The 11,826-nt window shown below is 39.4% G+C and overlaps 1 protein-coding gene across 1 annotated transcript in view; it reads left to right on the top strand.

The window, feature by feature from the left end:
- Window positions 1-11,826, top strand: part of LOC128524314 (interleukin-1 receptor type 2) — a 12,639-nt gene extending 813 nt beyond the window's left edge. Inside the window, 9 exon segments of the mRNA XM_053496830.1 lie at window positions 1,040-1,112; window positions 4,128-4,383; window positions 5,676-5,847; window positions 5,971-6,148; window positions 7,648-7,716; window positions 8,864-8,929; window positions 9,761-9,896; window positions 11,122-11,255; window positions 11,539-11,826. Coding sequence (XP_053352805.1) covers window positions 1,040-1,112; window positions 4,128-4,383; window positions 5,676-5,847; window positions 5,971-6,148; window positions 7,648-7,716; window positions 8,864-8,929; window positions 9,761-9,896; window positions 11,122-11,255; window positions 11,539-11,681 — 1,227 coding nt within the window. The 3' untranslated portion in view covers window positions 11,682-11,826.

The following is an 11,826-nucleotide window of genomic DNA, read 5'->3' as shown; positions in this document are numbered from 1 at the left end:
ATGATCAGATGTCATGAAGAGCTTAACAGTGGAGAAGAACATTTAAAGAGAACTGAAACTGTAGCTGTAACATCATGGAATTATTGCCTGATGATCTGTTCTGTTCCTAGAGGATTAAAAAAATGCCTAGAGTGCAGAAGAGAGGGTCAGAGGGGGTCAGGGGGGGTCAGGGGGGGCTCTTAGATAGTGTGTGTGTGTGTGTTTTATAGTTTTATGCAGACTTTTATTGAAGCTTGAATATTAGCCGAGTTATATTGACCAGGTTTAATCTAAATCAACAAGCAAGACACCTTTCATCATAAACTCCACTCAATATTACGGTACACATTTATGGTTATGGTACGGTTGTTTTATTATAAATTATTATTATGTTTTGTTTTTTTGAAAGATCCAGGCTGCAAGGCTACATCCTTAATAACTATTAAATAATAATTAAATAATAATTTATTAAATAATTTTTTTGATTGTGTAAAGCTGCTTTGTGGCAATGAAAATTGCTAAAAGCGCTATACAAATAAAATTGAATTGAATTGAATTGAATTTAGATGATATGAAATATGTTCAGGAATAAAAGGTCTTGATGAATTGGAATAGTAAACTTTAATTCTGAGCGTTATTATTATCATTATTATTATTATTATTATTATTATTATTATTATTATTATTATTATTATTATTATTTTCTCAAGACCAAAAACCCTGAAAGTTCAGGTTCAAGCTTTAATTTTTATTAATTTTTTTTTTTATTTTTTTAAAGCAACTTTGATTCGTGTATTTAAATAATGTAAACATTCCATCTGTACAGAGAGACGCTGTGGAATTTAGTTGTAAATTTGCATTTAGATTAAAACACGATAATAAATCAATGATGATATGTGACCGGATATATTAGCTGAAGCACTATAAGCATGTGTGTGTGTGTGTGTGTGTGTGTGTGTGTGTGTGTGTGTGTGTGTGTGTGTGTGTGTGTGTGTGCGTGTGAGAGATTGTGTAATTAGCTGTTTCACACTCGTGTTTGTCCCCTGTGTTCTTCCCCCAGTGTGTCGTCGGTCTCAGCGTGTGGATCGTCCTGTCCTGTGGACTCGTCCCCACCTGTGCTGGGCCTCTGAAAGGTAACACGAGTGGAGCATCAGATCTCAGTGTGCTGAGTTTCTCCTTTCACCTTTATTTTTATTAAGAAGTGAAGTGCGATCGTTATTTGCTAACTGTGATTGGAATTTGTGACAAAATTGGGGAGAAAAAATAATATGAAAACTGGGATATTTATTAAATTTAGCAGACGCTCTTATCCAGAGCGACTTACATTTTTTTATCTCATTATACATCTGAGCAGTTGAGGGTTAAGGGCCTTGCTCAAGGGCCCAACAGTGGCAACTTGGTGGTTGTGGGGTTTGAACCTGGGATCTTCTGAACTGTAGTCCAATGCCTTAACCACTGAGCTACCCCTGGTCCTAAATAGCATCTATATTATATATATTGTGATAATAACGTATCGGGTGATCTCTAGTGATTCATGTTCCTGTTATTCATTAACTTTGACTAACTAGTTTATTCTGGTTAAGATTGCAGTGGTTATGCACACAGCCCGGCCAAAAAAAAAAAAAAAGTCATCATTGGGATTTAAATAAGCAACTACGCAGGATAATTACTACAGCGATTACAGGTTTCCTGCAGTGATTATCCTTTTAACTAATGCAGTGTGTATACTGTAGTTGCTCATTTTTTTAACAGCCGTGTCAGAAGACCAATCCTGTGGTGATAGAAAAACTGTTACTGAGTTTCAGAAAGCAAAGAAAACAACTAATGCAATCTGAAATGACTGAACTGGGTTAGGAAATGTCCAAGACATTCAACCGGAATGATAGAACTGCAGAGTCAGAAGAAATGTGATCATAAAAAAACATGAATAATACTGAAAGTAAAATGACATTTACACACACACACACACACACACACACACAATGTGGAAGGGAAAAGACTAAAGACGTAAAAAGGGTAAAGACTTTAGAAAAAGGTCATGTGACATCATAAGGACTCCTTCTCACCCATGACTTGATCAGGGGGTCAGGGGTAGCTCAGTGGTTAAAGTGTTGGACCACAGTTCGGAAGGTCCCATGTTCAAAGCCCACAACCACTGTTGGGCCCCTGAGAGAGGCCCTCAACCCTCAACTGCTCCAGATGTTTAATGAGATGTATAGGGGCGTCTTCCAAATGCCTAAATGTAAATTTTATCATCAGTCCTGATCTTAACCCCAGTGGAGGATGTGTGGGAGAGGATTATGGAAAAGTTCGCCTCCCTCATCATCAGTACGTCCCCTTGGAGTGATGCTGCACAAGATCGTTGAAACATCACAACTAACTGCGGTCCAACTATGTATGAGGGTGTTGTGGGTTTTTTTCTCTTTTTTTGCTTGTTTTTGCCAGCAGTGCATTATTCATAGCATTCAATTAGAAATGATCTCCAGCAGGTGCAATCTAAAGTAACTGAAGTAGAGATGAGATTAGTTAAACCTTGATGCAGGAGTGGTTTGTAGAGCGTTCCGTCTCCTTTCGCTGAATATTTGTCCTCAGGCTGGTATTCTTTCTAAACCAGACAACACTTCCTGCAACAGTTCCTTTTTTGCCCAACCATGACTGTTTAATAAACTCTGATTTCTAAGTGAACACAACGACTTTGGATTTTATTTTATAAAACATATCTGCATCTAGAATACAGTACACATTCCTGCATCACTGATAATAACGTAAAGAAGTTTTATTTCCACTAATCCTGTCTAACTATTGGTCTGAGTCCCTGTGTTCCCCTTATACACACACTTGTAGAGCCGAAACACGTGAGTCACTATTCACACACGCAGCTCAGACATTAAACACATTTAAACAGTTGCTGAAGTTAATGAATGCGTAGCGCTGCACGGCTGACTCAGATACAGTTACGTTTTATATTCTAGCATGATTAGTTTATCAAAACACCTATTGTTTAATGTAGGAAATCCTGACGTGCTGATTTGGTGATGTCATCTACACCAGTGGACCATGTAAGGACATAACAGGGACAGATAATAATAACATTTTAAAGAAATGCAGCTACAAGTTTGTTTGTCTGTTTGTTTATGAAATATTCCTAAGAATAGAAGCAGGAATAGATATTATATATATATATCCTATAATCCAAATTATAAACAGATTCTCCATTCTGGAATAGACGTCACTGGTTTAGAGAAGCAGCTTCATATCTTAATGCGTCACTCTACAGTAGATGGATGCAGTCCATCCACAGAGCATCAAGACCTTTAGAAAGAGTTTTCATTCCTACCTTTTTCTCCAGTTTATACAAGAAGAGAGTGCTAACATTTGAATGAATTAACGAGAGAGAGAGAGAGAGAGAGAGAGAATGAACAAATGCACCACGCTCACTTCTGGTTTGAATCCCAGTCTATAACAGCAGGTGTCCTGACTCCTACAGTACACACAGACGGATCGTGGCATTTCGTTCCCCCTTTAGGACACCAAGATTTGCTTAGAACTACAGAGAGATTGATTTATGTATACAGTACTGTGAAAAAGTCTTGACGCCCCTCCCCCTTGTCTCTTCATCTTTTGCATCCAAAGCTCCAAAGACTTTCTTCTATTTTTAACACAGTCTTGAGGACCAGTTCTCCAGGCTTCCTGAAGGACTTTCTGTCCCTCATGTTCAGTCCAGTCCCTGTACCTGAGCAGTTTCAGAGGAATAGTTTTTGCTTGTAAAGCCACAAAATGAATAATTCAAGTATAAAAACACATCTAACGTAAGGTAATAACCAGTGAGAAACAGGTGCGGATGAAGACAGATGATCAGGCTGGTGATTAGTACACTGCTGATGCTGAAGGCTGAGTGTTTGGAACAGACGAGAGGGGAAATGAGGTCGCTGCCGAGGCTGTTACATGAAAGAAAGAAAGAAAAAATTATTGTATCTTTAGGCACTTTGCAGGTTTTTACAATAACACATTTCTTCCCGTTTTTTTTTTTTTTTCATTAAACTTTATTTAACATGAAGAAATGTGGGGGGTCTCAGGACTTTTGCATGGTACTGGATGTTCCTGTGCTTGGTGACATTTAATACACATGCTTTCGTGATGTTTTCTAGCTGGTTGTGAGGTGATTGGTAAAGAGTTTGAGGATTTCCATACTCAGGGAGAAGCTATGGCCATCACGTTCCCCATTCTGGAAGTGACCATTAGGTACAGGAAACTAAAAGTGGACAACAGCACCTCCTTCCAGCTGTTCCACAGCAAGCATCGTAACCTCCGAAACCTGGTTCCCAGGGTCAAACAGGATGGTCGGACCCTCTGGCTCCTTCCTTCTCGACCCTCAGACTCGGGAACGTACACCTACGTGTTCAGGTACGCTCGGGAAAACGTCACACAAAGACATTGAAATTCGATATTTGATATAAGACCAGGAACCTAATTTAAATAAATCTGCCATTGTCATGGTTTATTTTTACACAAGCACATAGTTCTTGCCCAATTTAAACATCATAATGAAAGCAGAACTAAAGTTAACACTTACAGAAATGTTTCCTTAAAAAAAAAAAAAAAAGTAATAATAATAATAATAATAATAATAATAATAATAATAATAATAAATAAATTAATAAATAAAAGTTATTTTCAGTGGACATGTTTGATGTCTGAGGTGTGCATTGTTTTTAGTTTCCTAATGTGCTTTGAGGCTAATGCTAATGCAGCTAATAGCTGAGACGTGCTTACAGCCAGGAGTTTAAGGACAATGCAGCTGAATGTAGGCTCGGGAGGCTGATGGACACACACTCGCGTCCAAGCTCCACCATTTTCACATAAGGTGTAAAAAACAAAAATGCAAACTAAATAAATTGGACTAGTCTTAATTACAGACTGACTTAGGTCTTGAAATGATAAAAATCAGACTTAGACTGGCAGTTTAGTTTGGTGTCTCTCAGCAGCAGCAATAGACTTACACTTTGGAAAGTCTGAAGGTTGGATTGTGCAAGTGATTTATATGATGATGTAGTTATTAATCACATGACATGCTGATCATTGTTAAAACCCAGAAGTTAATTACTTTCTTTTCTCCTTTACATGAAATGTTTAAGGTTTATGCATTTTGATGCATTTACTGTATATAGCGACACTTAATGTAAAACGTTCATAAGTCTAGTTTGTTCTGTTCATCATTTAAATTGAAACCAATCTCTAGGTGGAAATCCCGACACTGCAGACTCCTTCCATAAACAATAAACAATCATCTACTTAGGAAAAAACATCACCATATCAACTGTTAGACAACGTTTATGTTAAATAAGATTTTTTTTTATCTCTTGATTTCTGTGTTTAGATTATTATTAGTATTATATTCCACAGTATAAGTGTGAACCTGTTGCTACTACAGAAGCGATAATGTTTAGGAACAAATGCATTAAAATAAACATGTGATTTACAGCCTACCTGCACTCAGAGCCACTTTTCTTTCTTAGACTGATTTATTAATCAGTATGTCTTCACTGGTCAGAATCGACAATTCAACAGCACTGGATTATTCTCCAGTTGTATAATTTTATGTAAACCTTTAGACACAGAGTTTTTACTGTGTATCAGTACATTTGATGATGTGCACGGACTGTGAGATTGACTTGAGCTTCTTTTTCTGCATTTAGCAGCAACACATTCTGCTTAACTGGAAGCTTCACTTTGACCATCTATGAGAAAGGAAAGGAAGACATGGCAGTGATGTCACATCCTGTTTCTTCAAAGCCAGACAAGGACCTGACCATCGAATGTCCTCACATTAATCATTACAGCAGGTTGGAAAGTCCACGCTGGTTCAAGGTATGTGCTTTGCGGAGAAGACCAAAGACATGTTTAGTAATCAGAAGACGGACAGTTGGTCTAGACTAGGGTTGAGACACGATGCTGCCGAGACTCATACTGGGGTTGTTTTGTTGGGTCCAGGGTTTTCATGCAGGTGTTCCATTGCTTAACGGGACTCGTTATGAAATTTTGTCAGGAGACGCTCTTACCATCCGAAACGTTTCTGCAGATGACGAGGGCCTGTACACCTGCCGGCTGACGGTGGCTCACAACAACGCGCAGTACAACGTTAGCAGGACCTGGAAACTTCGAGTGTTATGTAAGATCACAACCTCCGACATTACACAGTCACACATCTGCCATTGTCATGGTTTATTTTTACACACTATGTACACAACACAGTATGTACACAACACATACACAACTGTTAAAGCATAAGACCGGCCAGTGCTGCACTGATCACACAAGACAAAACAAGACCTGTTTATTATCCCATAGAGACAAATGCAGTCGCAATCATACATCATACAGTGTTTATTCTTTATTCTCTATTGTTTAAACCATCTTTGACTTTAAAGCATTTTGGCATGTAAAGCAAAGCAATGATGAAATGCAGCAGGCATGATGATGATGATGATGATGATGATGATGATGATGAATGATGATGATGAATGATGATGATGATGATGATGATGATGATGAATGATGATGATGATGATGATGATGATGAATGATGATGATGAATGATGGATGATGATGATGAATGATGATGATGATGATGATGATGGATGATGATGATGATGATGAATGATGATGATGATGATGATGATGATAATGATGGAGGAGGATGATGAATGATGGATGATGATGATGAATGATGATGATGAATGATGATGATGATGATGATGATGATGATGAACGATGATGATGATGATGATGATGATGATGAATTATGATGAATGATGATGATGATGATGAATGATGATGATGATGGATGATGATGATGAATGATGATGATGATGATGATGAATGATGATGAAGATGGTGATGATGATGGATGATGATGAATGATAATGATGATGAATGATGATGATGATGATGATGATGATGAAGATGGTGATGATGATGATGGATGATGATGATGATGATGAATTATGATGATGAATGATGATGATGATGATGATGAAGATGCTGATGAAGATGAATGATGATGATGATGATGATGATGATGAATGATGATGATGATGATGAATTATGATGATGAATGATGATGATGAAGATGCTGATGAAGATGCTGATGAAGATGAATGATGATGATGATGATGATGATGAATGATGATGATGATGATGATGATGATGATGAAGATGGTGATGATGATGATGGATGATGATGATGATGATGAATTATGATGATGAATGATGATGATGATGATGATGATGAAGATGCTGATGAAGATGAATGATGATGATGATGATGATGATGATGATGATGATGATGATGAATGATGATGATGATGATGAATTATGATGATGAATGATGATGATGAAGATGCTGATGAAGATGCTGATGAAGATGAATGATGATGATGATGATGGTGATGATGATGGAGATGATGATGATGATGAAGATGGTGATGATGATGATGATGATGATGATGATGATGATGCACAGAGGAAGTCATTCTCCATTGTGCACTTGTGTGCCGTGTGATGTCCGGAGTGTCGTCCCCCCCCCCCCCCCACCTCATTCCCCAAGTCTCCTAGTGTTTTAGTGTGTGTTCAGTGTTTGTAATATTTCTGCATGCATGTTTTTTCCAGCTCCAGTCACCAGTGTACCAGCGTCACACACAGAGCCAAGCACCACATCACCAGACCTTACTCTGACATGTGAGTGTGTGTGTGTGTGTGTGTGTGTGTGTGTGTGTGTGTGTGTGTGTGTGTGTGTGTGTGTGGCTGTGTACAGTACATATACACTAGTACACACATTATCAGTCAAATATTTGGTAAAAAGGGTTTATGCAGCTTTTATTACAAATAAAATTATATTTGTAATAATATTTTAAATTACATTTTTTCCAATAAGACATCCAGTGTGATTAACTAAAAGATTGTAACTATTTTTTATAAAGTGGTGAAAACATTCTCTGCACAATACCTTGCGTTTACCATGAATGCATTGAATAGTGAAATAAATTCCACAGATCCTCTCAGTGCATGTTTATACAGGACTGTGCAAAAGTCTTGACTCCCCCTTAATTCTTTATATTAAATCAAATTAAATGATGTAAATTAAATTAAAAAAATGGAAACAAATGTTTTACTTGGACAGGCTGCACCATTTCTAAAGACACACTTGTTTATGTAACACCTCAGCAGCGACCTCATTTCCCCTCTTGTCTGTTCCAAACACTCAGCATCAGTTACTAATCACTGACCTGATCATCTCTCATCATCTGCTCCTGTTTCTCACTGGTTCAGGACTCAAGTTAGATTTTTTTTTAATGTTAAACAATTTCTCAAAACCACATTAAAAATACAAGACACTGGTGCTAACTGGAAGCAAAGTATAATAATAATAATAATAATAATAATAATAATAATAATAAATGTTATTTATAATTTACTTTATATTTGAAGCAAATCTCTAAGTACTACAAATTATTATATAAAGAAATACGGGGACTCCAACTTTTGCACAGTTCTGTTATTTATTAACAATTTAATCTATTGAGATATTAGTTATAACACAAATACAACGGTCGGTTGACATCTACACCATTAAACAAATGTAAAAGTCACAGAGCTCATGGGTTCACTTTACAGTCCTTACTGTGAAACAATTCTAAATAAATTAGACAAACAAAATTATTTATAACAGTTTTAAAAAATATCAAAATTATGATAATTCTGTATTAAATTTGGTCAAAAAAAAAATAAAAATAAAAATGTAAACAAAAGGGTTGAAAACTTTTGCTCTGACCCGTTTATGGTGTGTGTGTGTGTGTGTGTGTGTGTGTGTTGTGTTTCTCTGCAGCTCCCCGCCCTGAGCCTCCTCTCATAACCGCTCCTGTAAACGGCTCGGAGGTGGAAAGTCGTCCAGGTGAGTTTCATCTCTTTAATTGAATTGAGCTACGATCTAAAACAGTGTGGTGCACAGATTACACACGGGGGAAAGACTACGACTAACCATGGGTTTTATTACGATTAGAACATAAACACCGCTGTATAATGTTAAGTGATTAGTTTAGGACAGTGAGTCCACCTGGGAAATCAGTCACCAAGCAGTAGAGTAGGACAGCAGAGTGGGACAGTAGAGTGGGACAGCAGAGTGGGACAGTAGAGTGGGACAGCAGAGTGGGACAGTAGAGTGGGACAGCAGAGTGGGACAGCAGAGTGGGACAGTAGAGTGGGACAGCAGAGTGGGACAGCAGAGTGGGACAGTAGAGTGGGACAGTTGAGTGGGACAGCAGAGTGGGACAGTAGAGTGGGACAGCAGAGTGGGACAGTAGAGTGGGACAGCAGAGTGGGACAGTAGAGTGGGACAGCAGAGTGGGACAGCAGAGTGGGACAGTAGAGTGGGACAGCAGAGTGGGACAGCAGAGTGGGACAGCAGAGTGGGACAGTAGAGTGGGACAGTAGAGTGGGACAGCAGAGTGGGGACAGTAGAGTGGGACAGCAGAGTGGGATAGCAGAGTGGGACAGTAGAGTGGGACAGCAGAGTGGGACAGCAGAGTGGGGACAGTAGAGTGGGACAGCAGAGTGGGACAGCAGAGTGGGACAGTAGAGTGGGTTACAAGAAAAAGAAATCTTGGTCCTAACGTGTTTTTGTCTCATTGTGTGTGTGTGTGTTTGTGTGTGTGTGTGTGTGTGTGTGTGTGTGTGTGTGTGTGTGTGTGTGTGTGTGTGTGTGTTTGACGTGGCTCGTGCTCAGGCTCCAGTCTGGTGATTCAGTGCGAGGCGTTTGTGGGCGACAGGTCACCTGACCTTACTGAGCTCACCTGGCTGGTGGACGGACAACAGGTGGACAACTCTTACCTGCGTGGCCGCGCGTTTCAGGAACCACAGAGGTGAGAGGTCAAACCCACTCGTGGTACCCTGAGAGATGAACACACACGCGTTCATTTATTGTTTAATAATTTAGCACGTGTTAGTTAATAAAATGATCTCAAACTCTTCCTAAATGTTAGTGTCACTTTCAACTGTATCCTACAATGTTAATCATACACAGTACTGTGCAAAAGTCTTGAACCCCCCCAATCCCCACCACACAATTTCCTCCAAAGACGTTCCAGACGGTCTTGTACAGTATTTTTAATTTAGTCCTAAAGTTTTTCCCCTGCTCATTTTCAGTCCAGTCCCTTAAGCCACACAGTGACCTGTGAATTATTCAAGCATTAAAAACCATTTAACCAGTGAGAGACAGGTGCAGATGATGACAGATGGTCACTGATCAGTTTACTGCTGGAACAGACGAGAGGGGAAATGAGGTCGCTGCTGAACCCATCTGTTAAGCCAATTTGTATCTATTTTTAAAGGATGATTTTCCTTTAAAAAAAATTTAAAAAATAAAAATAAAAAAATCCATCCCTCTAGTATCCAGTGCTTCCCAAACTGCAAACATGCCTGGGACAACACAGCTCTATAGACATTCTTTGTATTCTGTAGCATTACAAGTTCCCTCGAGTGGAAGAACAAACCCGATCCTGCATGACACTACTCCTGGGCACAAAGTGAGCTCCATGAAGACATGGCATGTGGTTAAGGTTGGAGTGTAAGAACATGAGTGCCCTGCACGGAGCCCTGACTGAACTGAACCCCACATCACCATCAGATAAATCATTGTACCATTAAACACAAATCCACAGTGTAGAATCTAACGGAAGGCCTTCACACCTGGAATGGGATCTTCAACAAGTGCATATGGGTGTGATGCTCAGGGGTGCACATACTGTACTTTTGTCCATATGGTATCAGTTTAGGGTTTTGTAGTTCCCAGCACCATCCAGTTCTCCCCATTGTAACGCAGTCTGAGGAAAGTGAAATCCGTCATCTTATGCATGCATGCACATACAGACGCCCACCACTGATAGTGGAGAGAGAGAGAGAGAGAGAGAGAGAGAGAGACAGCCGTCTCACACAGAGAGCTTGGCTAGTTTTACTCTCTTAACCCTTTGTCTCTTGACTCACAGGCAAAAAAAAACCACATTTAACTAAATAGGAAGTTTTCCTTCAGAAGCTCAGGAGCTGCACATCGTCCACAGTACAGTGTGTTAAAGCTGTGGTTGTTTACAGGGTGTCAGCTGGCCATGTGGAGGCGCTGTTGGTCTTCCTGGTAGTGCATGAGGAGGACACGAGGGCCGAGCTGAAGTGTGTCGCTCAGAACCTGGCGGGAAAACAGGAAGTGGTCGTGCAAATTAAAATGGAAGGTAGGAACTGCACTGAGTCATGTGTGGGTGGAGACCGTGGAATCATCTGACAGACAGATTTTCTTCTTTTAAGCATCACACTATGAACAGTCGTTACAGTTATTAAATCGTTTCATTATTACATAAGTGAAAGAAACATTTATTTAGCGTTCATGGAAGGAGTCTCCAGTGTGAGTCGGAGGGAAAACATTTCTGACATGCGATAAATCTTTGTCTTGTCTTATTGACGCTGATGTGAGGATGTCAGCCTGCACACTCTGACTGTTGGTTCTCTCCGTGGCAGGGTCCATGTTGGCCTGGATAGTGTTGGCTCATGTAGCCGTCTGCTTCCTCCTGCTGGTGGTGTGTGTGTTCCTGCGTCTGCTCTGCCGCAAACAACACAAACACAACGACTACATCCTGGCTCGACAGAACAGCACCTATTAAATACATTTAGTCTTTCTAACACACACACACACACACACACACTTCTTCTTTATTAGACTTTGTTTAGCTGTTTTATATGTTTTATACATCACTGACTGTAACAGACTTTAAGTATGAGTTTGGATCGAGTCTTTAATAAAAAAGA

Source organism: Clarias gariepinus, chromosome 5, assembly GCF_024256425.1.
Source record: "Clarias gariepinus isolate MV-2021 ecotype Netherlands chromosome 5, CGAR_prim_01v2, whole genome shotgun sequence".
Lineage (NCBI taxonomy): Eukaryota > Metazoa > Chordata > Actinopteri > Siluriformes > Clariidae > Clarias > Clarias gariepinus.
This window is presented reverse-complemented; position numbering and strand designations above follow the sequence as displayed.